General features: G+C 42.3%; 1 protein-coding gene across 1 annotated transcript; it reads left to right on the top strand.

The window, feature by feature from the left end:
* Window positions 1-15,639: 15,639 nt before the first annotated feature.
* LOC115195021 (endonuclease domain-containing 1 protein-like) lies at window positions 15,640-16,869 on the top strand. Its single transcript, XM_029754922.1, has 2 exons — window positions 15,640-16,101; window positions 16,294-16,869. Exons 1-2 carry the CDS (start codon window positions 15,772-15,774, stop codon window positions 16,867-16,869), a joined length of 906 nt encoding a protein of 301 aa, XP_029610782.1. The 5' UTR covers window positions 15,640-15,771.
* Window positions 16,870-18,139: the final 1,270 nt, after the last annotated feature.

Below are 18,139 nucleotides of genomic sequence, written 5' to 3'. Positions count from 1 at the left end.
GATATAATTACATTCAGAACATATAATAGTATCTCTATGGTAACAGTGATAGAATTACATTCAGAACATATAATTGTATCTCCATGGTAACAGTGATAGAATTACATTCAGAACATATAATAGTATCTCTATGGTAACAGTGATAGAATTACATTTAGAACATATAATAGTATCTCCATGGTAACAGTGATAGAATTACATTCAGAACATATAATAGAATCTCTATGGTAACAGTGATAGAATTACATTCAGAACATATAATAGTATCTCCATGGTAACAGTGATAGAATTACATTTAGAACATATAATAGAATCTCTATGGTAACAGTGAAATAACAGATAGAACCTGATGTACTCTCTTAGATAAGAAGGTGTTATCAAGAACCTAAAAGTCCAACACAGAACATATTCCTTAAGAAGTTACAACAGCTCACACCACATTCTGCCACCACAATTCCCCCTTTGGTGCCATGGAAACCATAGGCATCATCAAACATGACACATCTGAGATGTGGTCAGACAGAACTGAAAACCTTCTGGTTTCTGGGAAATTTGCATTTTACACAGAAAGGGGTGGCCTCAATGCAACTACTAAAAGGCCATGTAATAATAACAATCCAGGGAGTAGGGAGATTCATAGGGATCGTCTCCAATAGGACAATATCAGTAGGCACTATCGTCTCCAAAAGGACAATATCAGTAGGCACTATCGTCTCCAAAAGGACAATATCAGTAGACACTATCGTCTCCAAAAGGACAATATCAGTAGGCACTATCGTCTCCAATAGGACAATATCAGTAGGCACTATCGTCTCCAATAGGACAATATCAGTAGGCACTATCGTCTCCAAAAGGACAATATCAGTAGGCACTATCGTCTCCAATAGGACAATATCAGTAGGCACTATCGTCTCCAAAAGGACAATATCAGTAGGCACTATCGTCTCCAAAAGGACAATATCAGTAGACACTATCGTCTCCAATAGGACAATATCAGTAGGCACTATCGTCTCCAAAAGGACAATATCAGTAGGCACTATCGTCTCCAAAAGGACAATATCAGTAGACACTATCGTCTCCAATAGGACAATATCAGTAGGTACTATCGTCTCCAATAGGACAATATCAGTAGGAACTATCGTCTCCAATAGGACAATATGGATCCACAATAAAGGGGTGAACTGTGGAGATCTGTCAGGTCATTCAAGTTGAGTCTGTGGTCACATGACCATCTGGTGATGAGGAGATACTTCTGTGGTCACATGATCATCAGGTGGGGAGGAGATACTGCTGTGGTCACATGTCAATCTTGTGGGGAGGAGATACTGCTGTGGTCACATGACCATCTGGTGATGAGGAGATACTGCTGTGGTCACATGACCATCTGGTGGGGAGGAGATACTGCTGTGGTCACATGACCATCTGGTGATGAGGAGATACTGCTGTGGTCACATGACCATCTGGTGATGAGGAGATACTGCTGTGGTCACATGACCATCTGGTGATGAGGAGAAATTTCTGTGGTCACATGACCATCTGGTGGGGAGGAGATACTGCTGTTTTACATCACCTCACCAAGTTCGTCAGGCATGAGAACAGACCACAATCTCCTCACCAAGTTCGTCAGGCATGAGAACAGACCACAATCTCCTCACCAAGTTCGTCAGTCATAAGAACAGACCACAATCTCCTCACCAAGGTTGTCAGGCATGAGAACAGCCAGAATGATGTCACATGGATTCCATCCTGGGCTAGGAGACTTTGCAACATGAGAGTTCCAATGTTCCCCAGACTATTTTTCACCCATGAAAACAGATGCCAACCCCACTCATTATATCAATTGTTTACAGTAGCAACCACCTGTTTGATAGTGGCAACAGACTCAGCAACCCCAATGGATGAATCCAGAATGTAAGTACAACATCTGTACAACATCCCCCCCCCCCCCCCCGGAGAATATCCAAAGCCAATCAACTTTGTAAAACCATGGTAATTATAGCCATGAGTTCAGCAATTCATTCTTCAATAGCAGGAGCATCCCCCATTCGTTCTACTTCATTGGCTAGTTCTCTAATGGAATCAAGCACAGTTGTCATGCCATCATTGGGAATTAATTCAGAGAAAAAACTTTGCAGGGCCAGCTACAATAGTCCTCCTATACAACTGAGAGAAATTGTGATTTTGGGGGTTCTGGGTTATCTTGGGCAGAGAGGTGGGATTATTCAAATAAAATCTTTGAATGTAAAACACCTTATCCTCCATCCAATTAACCTCTCTGTCTGTAAGGTTTCCTGCTTTGGTCCACATAAATATTTCATTAACATCAAGGGGTATAGCTAGTAATGGTATAGTCTCAGCACCGTCTGGTAACAATCTACAATCTCAACAATCTGACGTCATACTCTCAGCACCGTCTGGTAACAATCTACAACCTCAACAATATGATGTCATAGTCTCAGCACCGTCTGGTAACAATCTACAACCTCAACAATATGATGTCATAGTGTCAGCCCTGTCTGGTAACAACCTACAACCTCAACAATATGATGTCATAGTCTCAGCACCGTCTGGTAACAATCTACAACCTCAACAATATGATGTCATAGTCTCAGCCCTGTCTGGTAACAATCTACAACCTCATCAATCTGATACATTCTGTAGTACAGAGACATTACTAGATAATCTGATACATTCTGTAGTACAGAGACATTACTAGATAATCTGATACATTCTGTAGTACAGAGACATTACTAGATAATCTGATACATTCTGTAGTACAGAGACATTACTAGATAATCTGATACATTCTGTAGTACAGAGACGTTACTAGATAATCTGATACATTCTGTAGTACAGAGACATTACCAGATAATTTAATACATTCTGTAGTACAGAGACGTTACTAGATAATCTGATACATTCTGTAGTACAGAGACATTACTAGATAATCTGATACATTCTGTAGTACAGAGACATTACTAGATAATCTGATACATTCTGTAGTACTGAGACATTACTAGATAATCTGATACATTCTGTAGAACAGAGACATTACTAGATAATCTGATACATTCTGTAGTACAGAGACATTACTAGATAATCTGATACATTCTGTAGTACAGAGACGTTACTAGATAATCTGATACATTCTGTAGTACAGAGACATTACCAGATAATCTAATACATTCTGTAGTACAGAGACGTTACTAGATAATCTGATACATTCTGTAGTACAGAGACATTACTAGATAATCTGATACATTCTGTAGTACAGAGACATTACTAGATAATCTGATACATTCTGTAGTACTGAGACATTACTAGATAATCTGATACATTCTGTAGAACAGAGACATTACTAGATAATCTGATACATTCTGTAGTACAGAGACATTACTAGATAATCTGATACATTCTGTAGTACAGAGACATTACTAGATAATCTGATACATTCTGTAGTACAGAGACATTACTAGATAATCTGATACATTCTGTAGTACAGAGACATTGCTAGATATTCTGATACATTCTGTAGTACAGAGACATTACTAGATAATCTGATACATTCTGTAGTACAGAGACATTACTAGATAATCTGATACATTCTGTAGTACATAGACATTACTAGATAATCTGATACATTCTGTAGTACAGAGACGTTACTAGATAATCTGATACATTCTGTAGTACAGAGACATTACTAGATAATCTGATACATTCTGTAGTACAGAGACATTACTAGATAATCTGATACATTCTGTAGTACAGAGACGTTACTAGATAATCTGATACATTCTGTAGTACAGAGACATTACCAGATAATCTAATACATTCTGTAGTACAGAGACGTTACTAGATAATCTGATACATTCTGTAGTACAGAGACATTACTAGATAATCTGATACATTCTGTAGTACAGAGACATTACTAGATAATCTGATACATTCTGTAGTACTGAGACATTACTAGATAATCTGATACATTCTGTAGAACAGAGACATTACTAGATAATCTGATACATTCTGTAGTACAGAGACATTACTAGATAATCTGATACATTCTGTAGTACAGAGACATTACTAGATAATCTGATACATTCTGTAGTACAGAGACATTACTAGATAATCTGATACATTCTGTAGTACAGAGACATTACTAGATAATCTGATACATTCTGTAGTACATAGACATTACTAGATAATCTGATACATTCTGTAGTACAGAGACATTACTAGATAATCTGATACATTCTGTAGTACAGAGACATTACTAGATAATCTGATACATTCTGTAGTACAGAGACATTACTAGATAATCTGATACATTCTGTAGAACAGAGACATTACTAGATAATCTGATACATTCTGTAGTACAGAGACATTACTAGATAATCTGATACATTCTGTAGTACAGAGACATTACTAGATAATCTGATACATTCTGTAGTACAGAGACGTTACTAGATAATCTGATACATTCTGTAGTACAGAGACGTTACTAGATAATCTGATACATTCTGTAGTACAGAGACATTACTAGATAATCTGATACATTCTGTAGTACAGAGACATTACTAGATAATCTGATACATTCTGTAGTACAGAGACATTACTAGATAATCTGATACATTCTGTAGTACAGAGACATTACTAGATAATCTGATACATTCTGTAGTACAGAGACATTACTAGATAATCTGATACATTCTGTAGAACAGAGACATTACTAGATAATCTGATACATTCTGTAGTACAGAGACATTACTAGATAATCTGATACATTCTGTAGTACAGAGACATTACTAGATAATCTGATACATTCTGTAGTACAGAGACATTACTAGATAATCTGATACATTCTGTAGTACAGAGACATTACTAGATAATCTGATACATTCTGTAGTACAGAGACGTTACTAGATAATCTGATACATTCTGTAGTACAGAGACATTACTAGATAATCTGATACATTCTGTAGTACAGAGACATTACTAGATAATCTGATACATTCTGTAGTACAGAGACATTACTAGATAATCTGATACATTCTGTAGTACAGAGACATTACTAGATAATCTGATACATTCTGTAGTACAGAGACGTTACTAGATAATCTGATACATTCTGTAGTACAGAGACATTACTAGATAATCTGATACATTCTGTAGTACAGAGACATTGCTAGATAATCTGATACATTCTGTAGTACAGAGACATTACTAGATAATCTGATACATTCTGTAGTACAGAGACATTACTAGATAATCTGATACATTCTGTAGTACAGAGACATTACTAGATAATCTGATACATTCTGTAGTACAGAGACATTACTAGATAATCTGATACATTCTGTAGTACAGAGACATTACTAGATAATCTGATACATTCTGTAGTACAGAGACATTACTAGATAATCTGATACATTCTGTAGTACAGAGACATTACTAGATAATCTGATACATTCTGTAGTACAGAGACATTACTAGATAATCTGAAACATTCTGTAGAACAGAGACATTACTAGATAATCTGATACATTCTGTAGTACAGAGACATTACTAGATAATCTGATACATTCTGTAGTACAGAGACATTACTAGATAATCTGATACATTCTGTAGTACAGAGACATTACTAGATAATCTGATACATTCTGTAGTACAGAGACGTTACTAGATAATCTGATACATTCTGTAGTACAGAGACGTTACTAGATAATCTGATACATTCTGTAGTACAGAGACATTACTAGATAATCTGATACATTCTGTAGTACAGAGACATTACTAGATAATCTGATACATTCTGTAGTACAGAGACATTACTAGATAATCTGATACATTCTGTAGTACAGAGACATTACTAGATAATCTGATACATTCTGTAGTACAGAGACGTTACTAGATAATCTGATACATTCTGTAGTACAGAGACATTACTAGATAATCTGATACATTCTGTAGTACAGAGACATTACTAGATAATCTGATACATTCTGTAGTACAGAGACATTGCTAGATAATCTGATACATTCTGTAGTACAGAGACATTACCAGATAATCTGATACATTCTGTAGTACAGAGACATTACTAGATAATCTGATACATTCTGTAGTACAGAGACGTTACTAGATAATCTGATACATTCTGTAGTACAGAGACATTACTAGATAATCTGATACATTCTGTAGTACAGAGACATTACTAGATAATCTGATACATTCTGTAGTACAGAGACATTACCAGATAATCTGATACATTCTGTAGTACAGAGACATTACTAGATAATCTGATACATTCTGTAGTACAGAGACATTACCAGATAATCTGATACATTCTGTAGTACAGAGACATTGCTAGATAATCTGATACATTCTGTAGTACAGAGACATTGCTAGATAATCTGATACATTCTGTAGTACAGAGACATTACCAGATAATCTGATACATTCTGTAGTACAGAGACATTGCTAGATAATTGTTAGAAAGTGTCCTTGTTTTCTTCTCTTCAGGTCAGCGAACCTCGTTGGAGCAGAGAGCCCCTACTGGGTTGTAGGAGGTCCCAGGGTAAGCAGAGAGCCCCTACTGGGTTGTAGGAGGTCCCAGGGTCAGCAGAGAGCCCCTACTGGGTTGTAGGAGGTCCCAGGGTCAGCAGAGAGCCCCTACTGGGTTGTAGTAGTAACAGGAGTAACATCTTCCTCCAGCTCTGCTACTTGCTTACAGTTGTAGGCTTGGATCCAGGTGTCTTTCCATCAGCACTTTACCACCATTGGGGTGGTGACGACGGTCTGATCTGGTTCTGTCCACCTGGGTTTCAAAGGTTCTTTACGTCTGTCCTGCCTCCTAACCAATACCCAATCTCCAGGCTGGAGATGGTGATGGGGACGGTCATCTGTGGGAGATTGGGCAGCAGAGACCTGTGAGTGAACAGCTGGAATGCAGTTAGTCAGAGCTCTACAGTACTTCATCATAGCTTCATCCAACAGATGCAGATCAGGGACTGCTGCTGGTGGTGGTGCAGGGGTCATTATGGGATGGACCATCAGTACCTCGTGTGGACTGAGGCCAGTTTTTCTAACTGAGGTGGAACGCATTGAATACAAGGGAATGCGTAGAGCATCCACCCAGGTAAGTCCTGGTTGAGCACATATCTATTGGTACAGCATCCACCCAGTTAAGTCCTGGTTGAGCACATATCTATGGGTAGCACATCCACCCAGGTGAGTCCTGGTTGAGCACATATCTATGGGTAGCACATCCACCCTGGTGAGTCCTGGTTGAGCACATATTTTTGCCAGTTAATGTTTCTAAACGTCATTGTAGCATTCTACAGGTCCAGAACTATCTGGTAAACGGTAAATGCAAATTCCTCTTAGTTTGCATCATGTCACACAGTTCTTTCATTATCTTTGAGGTGAAGTGTGTCCCCCTATCAATATCTAGACTTTGTGGTACATCGTGGAACAATGTCTTATAACAGGCAATTTAGCCACAGTCCTTACTTCCTCATTTGATGTGGGGATGGCTTCAATCCATTTGGAGTAACTGTCTACCATTACCAACATATAGTATTTTATTTAACAGGCCGGCATGTGAACCAAACCATTTAGCATATTTACAAAAGAGCCCCAGGGGAGGGGTAGGCTTGACAAAGAGTTGGTACTTGCTTTCCTGCTTTGTGTTCTTGACAAATTAGACCTTACACACAGATTTGGACACATCTCACACCAAAACAATATAATACTGCTGGTTAAATAGAAATCAACTAATCAGAATAACAAATACAATTAGAATGACAACCCTTGATAACTCACTAAGGAAATACATGTATACATTTGGGAATACAAGGAATAGTGAATTAGACTAGAGACAGGTTTCCCTCACGTCACTCATGCATTTCTTTAGTGAGTTTCTCCTCCTCCCTTTGTGCTTTTTTCACAGATCAGGGGCTCTGTCTCCTTCTCACCTGTCCCAATCAGAATTAGAGCTATAGATCAGTTACAATGGGAACAGAGAAAAACAAGGTCAAAATCAAATCTGGTGAGATTGGTATCAACATCCATACACTTCATAAATACCAGCGTTTATTAAATTCACATTTCACTGATCTTTCTAGTGTGGGTGATCAGATCTCACCGGAAAGTCAGGGCAGAGGTCAGAGGTCATCCAACACCATTAAGTTAATCTGTTCATCCCGTTTTCTTTCCCTGTACTTCACACTCATTGATTTAAATCAAGTCAAACATTCTCTGTACCAGGGTTACATTGGGTGTTTCAGTACAGGAGAACTCACGTGTTCAAACAAAATCTGGCAATGGACACTTCAGTAGATATAATGTGGGCCCTTTAAGGTGAATCGTTTTTAACGGTGAAGGACCTACTAAACCCAAATAGAAAAACCCCTCATAATAAATCAGACATGGTACTAACACCACTATCACATATAACAGGTGGGTTGTGTGTGTGTTGGTTTGTGTGATAAAACGTAGGACAAAAACAAACAAATGTCCAGACCTTATTTAATTAGGAGCTGGGTACCTTTATACTTAATGGAACTGAAGAGTCTCATTAACTGCTCTCCCAAGGCACCTGCTGCAGGAAGCATTTCAAAGGGAGAGATACAGAACCATTGTTAAACTCATCAGAAACTTAGGGGACATTCCATCAGTCCTGGAAGAGAAAATCAACATGTAGTTAGAGTTCACCATGCTGCATCTGAATCAGTCCTGAACATTCTCCATCTGATTCAGTCCTGAACATTCTCCATCTGAATCAGTCCTGAACATTCTCCATCTGATTCAGTCCTGAACATTCTCCATCTGAAACAGTCCTGAACATTCTCCATCTGAAACAGTCCTGAACATTCTCCATCTGATTCAGTCCTGAACATTCTCCATCTGAATCAGTCCTGAACATTCTCCATCTGATTCAGTCCTGAACATTCTCCATCTGAATCAGTCCTAAACATTCTCCATCTGAATCAGTCCTGAACATTCTCCATCTGATTCAGTCCTAAACATTCTCCATCTGAATCAGTCCTGAACATTCTCCATCTGAATCAGTCCTGAACATTCTCCATCTGAATCAGTCCTGAACATTCTCCATCTGAATCAGTCCTGAACATTCTCCATCTGATTCAGTCCTAAACATTCTCCATCTGAATCAGTCCTGAACATTCTCCATCTGATTCAGTCCTAAACATTCTCCATCTGAATCAGTCCTGAACATTCTCCATCTGAAACAGTCCTGAACATTCTCCATCTGATTCAGTCCTGAACATTCTCCATCTGAATCAGTCCTGAACATTCTCCATCTGAATCAGTCCTGTACATTCTCCATCTGAATCAGTCCTGAACATTCTCCATCTGATTCAGTCCTAAACATTCTCCATCTGATTCAGTCCTGAACATTCTCCATCTGATTCAGTCCTGAACATTCTCCATCTGATTCAGTCCTAGTAATGCTATATATTCACTACTACTATGCCTATATGTACCACCCTCCCTTTATCATTGGAGATTACTGCATTTTGGGCAGGAAGCCTTGATAAACCAGGCGCATAATATAATTATACTGGAGACACATCAGGTGGTACAGGGTCCCGTTAAGTGGAATAGACACCTTCTAAAGGAAACTATCCCAGAACCCCTTTCACTTGTAATCTTATCATCTAGACCTTTAGCACCGACATATGTTCTGAATTACTGTCCCTGGGACATCAACTAGTCAAACGATGAAACATGTTGTTTAACTAATAGGCCTTCAAAAAGTTGGTAATGGCTTATCAGTTATAAAAAAACTAAATATTCCTCCCTGTCACATCCTGTTCTACTCTCTCTGTTCCTCCCTGTCTCATCCTGTTCTACTCTCTCTCTCTCTGTTCCTCCCTGTCTCATCCTGTTCTACTCTCTCTGTTCCTCCCTGTCTCATCCTGTTCTACTCTCTCTCTCTGTTCCTCCCTGTCTCGTCCTGTTCTACTCTCTCTGTTCCTCCCTGTCTCATCCTGTTCTACTCTCTCTCTCTGTTCCTCCCTGTCTCGTCCTGTTCTACTCTCTCTCTCTGTTCCTCCCTGTCTTATCCTGTTCTACTCTCTCTGTTCCTCCCTGTTCTACTCTCTCTCTGTTCCTCCCTGTCTCATCCTGTTCTACTCTCTCTCTCTGTTCCTCCCTGTCTCATCCTGTTCTACTCTCTCTGTTCCTCCCTGTCTCATCCTGTTCTACTCTCTCTCTCTGTTCCTCCCTGTCTCGTCCTGTTCTACTCTCTCTCTCTGTTCCTCCCTGTCTTATCCTGTTCTACTCTCTCTGTTCCTCCTGTTCTACTCTCTCTCTGTTCCTCCCTGTCTCATCCTGTTCTACTCTCTCTCTCTGTTCCTCCCTGTCTCGTCCTGTTCTACTCTCTCTCTCTGTTCCTCCCTGTTCTACTCTCTCTCTCTGTTCCTCCCTGTCTCATCCTGTTCTACTCTCTCTGTTCCTCCCTGTCTTATCCTGTTCTACTCTCTCTCTCTGTTCCTCCCTGTCTCATCCTGTTCTACTCTCTCTCTCTGTTCCTCCCTGTCTCATCCTGTTCTACTCTCTCTCTGTTCCTCCCTGTCTCATCCTGTTCTACTCTCTCTCTCTGTTCCTCCCTGTCTCATCCTGTTCTACTCTCTCTCTCTGTTCCTCCCTGTCTCATCCTGTTCTACTCTCTCTCTGTTCCTCCCTGTCTCATCCTGTTCTACTCTCTCTGTTCCTCCCTGTCTCATCCTGTTCTACTCTCTCTCTCTCTGTTCCTCCCTGTTCTACTCTCTCTGTTCCTCCCTGTCTCATCCTGTTCTACTCTCTCTCTCTGTTCCTCCCTGTCTCATCCTGTTCTACTCTCTCTCTCTCTGTTCCTCCCTGTCTCATCCTGTTCTACTCTCTCTCTCTCTGTCCTCCTCCCTGTCTCATCCTGTTCTACTCTCTCTCTCTGTTCCTCCCTGTCTCATCCTGTTCTACTCTCTCTCTGCTCTCCCCCTGTCTCGCCTGTTTCTACTCTCTCTCTCTGTTCCTCCCTGTCTCGTCCTGTTCTACTCTCTCTCTCTGTTCCTCCCTGTCTCATCCTGTTCTACTCTCTCTCTCTGTTCCTCCCTGTCTCATCCTGTTCTACTCTCTCTCTCTGTTCCTCCCTGTCTCATCCTGTTCTACTCTCTCTCTCTGTTCCTCCCTGTTCTACTCTCTCTCTGTTCCTCCCTCCCTCTCATCCTGTTGTACTCTCTCTGTTCCTCCCTGTCTCATCCTGTTCTACTCTCTCTGTTCCTCCCTGTCTCATCCTGTTCTACTCTCTCTCTCTGTTCCTCCCTGTTCTACTCTCTCTGTTCCTCCCTGTTCTACTCTCTCTGTTCCTCCCTGTCTCATCCTGTTCTACTCTCTCTCTCTCTGTTCCTCCCTGTCTCATCCTGTTCCACTCTCTCTCTCTGTTCCTCCCTGTCTCATCCTGTTCTACTCTCTCTGTTCCTCCCTGTCTCATCCTGTTCTACTCTCTCTATCTCTGTTCCTCCCTGTCTCATCCTGTTCTCTCTCTCTCTCTCTGTTCCTCCCTGTTCTACTCTCTCTCTCTGTTCCTCCCTGTCTCATCCTGTTCCACTCTCTCTCTCTGTTCCTCCCTGTCTCATCCTGTTCTACTCTCTCTCTCTGTTCCTCCCTGTCTCATCCTGTTCCACTCTCTCTCTCTGTTCCTCCCTGTCTCATCCTGTTCTACTCTCTCTCTCTGTTCCTCCCTGTCTCATCCTGTTCTTCTCTCTCTGTTCCTCCCTGTCTCATCCTGTTCTACTCTCTCTCTCTCTGTTCCTCCCTGTTCTACTCTCTCTCTCTGTTCCTCCCTGTCTCATCCTGTTCTACTCTCTCTCTCTCTGTTCCTCCCTGTCTCATCCTGTTCTACTCTCTCTCTCTGTTCCTCCCTGTCTCATCCTGTTCTACTCTCTCTCTCTGTTCCTCCCTGTCTCATCCTGTTCTACTCTCTCTCTCTGTTCCTCCCTGTCTCATCCTGTTCTACTATCTCCCTGTTCCTCCCTGTCTCATCCTGTTCTACTCTCTCTCTCTGTTCCTCCCTGTCTCATCCTGTTCTACTCTCTCTCTCTGTTCCTCCCTGTCTCATCCTGTTCTACTCTCTCTCTCTCTCTGTTCCTCCCTGTCTCATCCTGTTCTACTATCTCCCTGGTTCCATCCCTGGTCTCATCCTGTTCTACTCTCTCTCTCTGTTCATCTTCGCCTGTCTCATCCTGTTCTACTCTCTCTCTCTGTTCCTCCCTGTCTCATCCTGTTCTACTCTCTCTGTTCCTCCCTGTTCTACTCTCTCTCTCTGTTCCTCCCTGTCTCATCCTGTTCTACTCTCTCTGTTCCTCCCTGTCTCATCCTGTTCTACTCTCTCTCTCTGTTCCTCCCTGTTCTACTCTCTATCTGTTCCTCCCTGTCTCATCCTGTTCTACTCTCTCTCTCTGTTCCTCCCTGTCTCATCCTGTTCTACTCTCTCTCTCTGTTCCTCCCTGTTCTACTCTCTATCTGTTCCTCCTGTCTCATCCTGTTCTACTCTCTCTCTCTGTTCTTCCCTGTCTCATCCTGTTCTACTCTCTCTCTGTTCCTCCCTGTCTCATCCTGTTCTACTCTCTCTCCTCTGGTTCCTCCCTGTCTCATCCTGTTCTACTCTCTCTCTCTCTGTTTCCTCCCTGTCTCGTCTGTTCCACTCTCCTCTCTCTCTGGTCCTCCCTGTCTCATCCTGTTCTACTGTCTCTGTTCCTCCCTGTCTCAGTCATCCTGTTCTACTCTCTCTCTCTGTTCCTCCCTGTCTCATCATGTTCTACTCTCTCTGTTCCTCCCTGTCTCATCATGTTCTACTCTCTCTCTCTGTTCCTCCCTGTCTCATCCTGTTCTACTCTCTCTCTCTCTGTTCCTCCCTGTCTCATCCTGTTCTAACTCTCTCTCTCTGTTCCTCTCCCTGGCTCAGCCTGTTCTACTCTCTCTCTGTTCCTCCTGTCTCATCCGGTTCTACTCTCTCTCTCTGTTCCTTCCCTGTCCTCATCCTGTTCTACTCACTCTCTCTGTTCCTTCCTGTCTCATCCTGTTCTACGCTCTCTCTCGTCTGGTTCCTCCCTGTCTCATCCTGTTCTAATCTCTCTCTCTGTTCCTCCCTGTCTCATCCTGTTGCTAACTCTCTCTCTTGTTCCTCCCTGTCTCGTCCTGTTCTACTCTCTCTCTGTTCCTCCCTGTCTCATCCTGTTCTACTCTCTCTCTCTGTTCCTCCCTGTCTCATCCTGTTCTACTCTCTCTCTCTGTTCCTCCCTGTCTCGTCCTGTTCTACTCTCTCTCTGTTCCTCCCTGTCTCATCATGTTCTACTCTCTCTCTCTGTTCCCTCCCTGTCTCATCCTGTTCTACTCTCTCTCTCTCTGTTCCTCCCTCTACTCTCTCTCTCTGTTCCTCCCTGTCTCATCCTGTTCTACTCTCTCCTCTGTTCCTCCCTGTCTCGTCCTGTTCTACTCTCTCTCTGTTCCTCCTGTCGCATTCTCATCCTGTTCTACTCTCTCTCTCTGTTCCTCCCTGTTCTCACCCTGTTCTACTCTCTCTCTCTCTGTTCCTCCCTGTCTCGTCCTGTTCTACTCTCTCTCTGTTCCTCCCTGTCTCATCCTGTTCTACTCTCTCTCTCTGTTCCTCCCTGTCTCATCCTGTTCTACTCTCTCTCTCTGTTCCTCCTGTCTCATCCTGTTCTACTCTCTCTGTTCCTCCCTGTCTCATCCTGTTCTACTCTCTCTCTCTGTTCCTCCCTGTCTCATCCTGTTCTACTCTCTCTCTCTCTGTTCCTCCCTGTTCTACTCTCTCTGTTCCTCCCTGTCTCATCCTGTTCTACTCTCTCTCTCTGTTCCTCCCTGCCTCATCCTGTTCTACTCTCTCTCTCTGTTCCTCCCTGTCTCATCATGTTCTACTCTCTCTCTCTGTTCCTCCCTGTCTCATCCTGTTCTACTCTCTCTCTCTGTTCCTCCCTGTCTCATCCTGTTCTACTCTCTCTCTCTCTGTTCCTCCCTGTCTCATCCTGTTCTACTCTCTCTCTCTGTTCCTCCCTGTCTGATCCTGTTCTACTCTCTCTCTCTGTTCCTCCCTGTTCTACTCTCTCTCTCTGTTCCTCCCTGTCTCATCCTGTTCTACTCTCTCTCTGTTCCTCCCTGTCTCATCCTGTTCTACTCTCTCTCTCTGTTCCTCCCTGTCTCATCCTGTTCTACTCTCTCTCTCTCTGTTCCTCCCTGTCTCATCCTGTTCTACTCTCTCTCTCTCTGTTCCTCCCTGTTCTACTCTCTCTGTTCCTCCCTGTCTCATCCTGTTCTACTCTCTCTCTCTGTTCCTCCTGTCTCATCCTTGTTCTACTCTCTCTCTCTGTTCCTCCTGTCTCATCCTGTTCCACTCTCTCTCTCTGTTCCTCCCTGTCTTCATCCTGTTCTACTCTCTCTGTTCCTCCCTGTCTCATCCTGTTCTACTCTCTCTCTGTTCCTCCCTGTCTCATCCTGTTCTACTCTCTCTCTCTGTTCCTCCCTGTCTTATCCTGTTCTACTCTCTCTCTCTGTTCCTCCCTGTCTTATCCTGTTCTACTCTCTCTGTTCCTCCCTGTCTCATCCTGTTCTACTCTCTCTCTCTGTTCCTCCCTGTCTCATCCTGTTCTACTCTCTCTCTCTGTTCCTCCCTGTCTCATCCTGTTCTACTCTCTCTGTTCCTCCCTGTCTTATCCTGTTCTACTCTCTCTCTCTGTTCCTCCCTGTCTTATCCTGTTCTACTCTCTCTCTCTGTTCCTCCCTGTTCTACTCTCTCTCTGTTCCTCCCTGTCTCATCCTGTTCTACTCTCTCTCTCTGTTCCTCTGTATTGGTTAATTTCTTTACAATCAAATGAGGAGAGACAAACTTATCACACATGTCAGAGTTCTACTTAATCTACATTTTTATTCAGGTATTATTAAGGGAGCAGGTCAATACAACACACATATAAAGTTAATTGATTGATTGCCCTGCGATAATGATGGCTGGTTGACTAATCACCCTCAGATAAGCCCCGAGATATGGCCCCTAAAGTTCCATCAGTTCCATGGAATAGGACTATAGTAACATCAGTTCCATGGAATAGGACTATAGTTACATCAGTTCCATGGAATAGGACTATAGTTACATCAGTTCCATGGAATAGGACTATAGTTCCATCAGTTCCATGGAATAGGACTATAGTTACATCAGTTCCATGGAATAGGACTATAGTTACATCAGTTCCATGGAATCAGAGAGGACTTTAAGCAAATTCAACTCTCCTCCACTATTGACATTTGAAGGAGGAGTCTCTGAAAACCTATTTAAATCAGTCTGTCCTGACTCAGCTCAACAGTCTCCAGTCTACCAACTGGTCTCTGAAATAACTATTTAAAGCAGTCTGTCCTGACTCAGCTCAGCAGTCTCCAGTCTACCAACTGGTCTCTGTAATAACTATTTAAATCAGTCTGTCCTGACTCAGCTCAGCAGTCTCCAGTCTACCAACTGGTCTCTGTAATAACTATTTAAAGCAGTCTGTCCTGACTCAGCTCAACAGTCTCCAGTCTACCAACTGGTCTCTGTAATAACTATTTAAATCAGTCTGTCCTGACTCAGCTCAGCAGTCTCCAGTCTACCAACTGGTCTCTGTAATAACTATTTAAAGCAGTCTGTCCTGACTCAGCTCAGCAGTCTCCAGTCTACCAACTGGTCTCTGTAACTTCATCTTTGTCTCTGTGGTATACAGTCTTCAGGTGATGATGGGGGTATTGAATCATCTCTCTACTCTCCTCCTTCTCTCTCTCCTTCCTCCTGCTCTCTCTCGTGTAGTGGAGAAGTTCAGTGATGTTCCACAGTGCCAGAATTTCTTCCTGGATGGGACAACTCCAAATATCCCAGGTATTTTGGTTGATGGGACGGTCAAGAACCAGAACCGCTACAAGCCGATCTGCCAGTTGTTCAACACAATCTACAGGTTTGCAACTCCCTACGACACGACCAACAGGATCCCTGTGTTCTCAGCCTACACCTTCACTGGTCCTCCTACAGACCGCAGACCAGATGATCCCTGGAAGATCGAGCCACAGGTAGTAATAATGTTTTGTCATATAACATAACATTTGTATTTGTTTACTGCTATAAATCACAGACAGTTATGTTACAGAATATAGAACTTCCACTATGGAGGGTATAGAGACCTGATTGTGACCCCCCCCCCCCCCCCCCCCCAGAAAATACAGAAAACTTGTGAGTGAATGTATGACTGTTGTTTCCTGCAGCTCGACGGGGTAAACAATCCTGTAATGCAGAATATAGGAGGAGTCCATTACGAACACCAGGCTGGGAACTACGACTATGGAAACCCATTAGATTATCATTATGTGAACAGAGGTCACCTCTTCCCAAATTCACATGCTCATGACCTTGATACTCAGAAGTCCACCTTTACCCTGACCAACATCGTTCCCCAGGACGTCAAATTCAACGGGGGCAGCTGGAGAGAAATGGAGGAAAATGTCAGAGGAAAGCTTAAGACGGACTGTATTAGTAACAAAGGGAAGATAGAAGCCTATGTGGTGACTGGAGCAGTTCCCAGTAAGAACAAAACGCTGAACAACCGAGTGAACATCCCAGAGCTCCTGTGGACAGCCTACTGCTGTTACAACAGGAATATGAACAAGCGGATAGCCGAAGCACACTGGCAGTGGAACACGAATTTAAATAAGAATGCAGTGAATGCAGTGAATCCAGTAACCTTGGGAAAACTCGAAGAGATGTTGAACAAACATCACAAAGGTAAAGATGGTCGTGTCAAGGTTCTTGTCAAGGTGTTCCCAGAAGATTGTCCAAGATAACCTGAACCTACCACTTCCCCCTGACCCAGAAGATTGTCCAAGATAACGATAACCTGAACCTACCACTTCCCCCTGACCCAGAAGATTGTCCAAGATAACCTGAACCTACCACTTCCCCCTGACCCAGAAGATTGTCCAAGATAACCTGAACCTACCATTTCCCCCTGACCCAGATGGAAGAATTTCTTCCGTAGTGAGGAATCTTTACAATTCCATGAGAAATAGTCTGGAAGGTTCTTTGGATGATCTGGGTACAGATGATCACAGCATATCAACAAACTATCATTACTGTTAGAGTCATGATTATCAGGGTTAAATTGGTAATGAGGGTGGTACTGGTAGTGAGGGTGGTAATGGTAATGAGGGTTATAATGGTAATGAGGGTTATAATGGTAATGAGGGTTATAATGGTTATAATGGTAGTGAGGGTGGTAATGGTTATAAGAGTTGTAATGGTAATGAGGGTTATAATGGTAATGAGGGTTATAATGGTTACATGTCAATAATGTAATGGTTGTAATGGTAGTGAGGGTGGTCATGGTAGTGAGGGTTGTAATGGTAATGAGGGTTATAATGGTAGTGAGGGTTATAATGGTAGTGAGGGTTGTAATGGTAGTGAGGGTGGTCATGGTAATGAGGGTTATAATGGTAGTGAGGGTTATAATGGTAATGAGGGTTGTAATGGTAGTGAGGGTTATAATGGTAATGAGGGTTATAATGGTAATGAGGGTTATAATGGTAATGAGGGTTATAATGGTAATGAGGGTTATAATGGTAGTGAGGGTTATAATGGTAATGAGGGTTATAATGGTAATGAGGGTTATAATGGTAGTGAGGGTTGTAATGGTAATGAGGGTTATAATGGTAATGAGGGTTATAATGGTAATGAGGGTTAGAATGGTTACATGTCAAGATATGTACACTTTCAATTGCAAAACTTTTCTCTTCTATGTCTATATACACTGCTCAAAAAAACAAAGGGAACACTTAAACAACACAATGTAACTCCAAGTCAATCACACTTCTGTGAAATCTAACTGTCCACTTAGGAAGCAACTCTGATTGACAATAAATTTCACATGCTCTTGTGCAAATGGAATAGACAACAGGTGGAAATTATAGGCAATTAGCAAGACACCCCCAATAAAGGAGTGGTTCTGCAGGTGTGGACCACAGACCACTTCTCAGTTCCTGCTTCCTGGCTGATGTTTTGGTCACTTTTGAATGCTGGCGGTGCTTTCACTCTAGTGGTAGCATGAGACGGAGTCTA

This window comes from Salmo trutta, chromosome 5 (genome assembly GCF_901001165.1).
Source record: "Salmo trutta chromosome 5, fSalTru1.1, whole genome shotgun sequence".
NCBI classification, from domain to species: domain Eukaryota; kingdom Metazoa; phylum Chordata; class Actinopteri; order Salmoniformes; family Salmonidae; genus Salmo; species Salmo trutta.
Note: the sequence above shows the minus strand (reverse complement) of the source record. Positions and strands in the feature narration are given on the sequence as shown.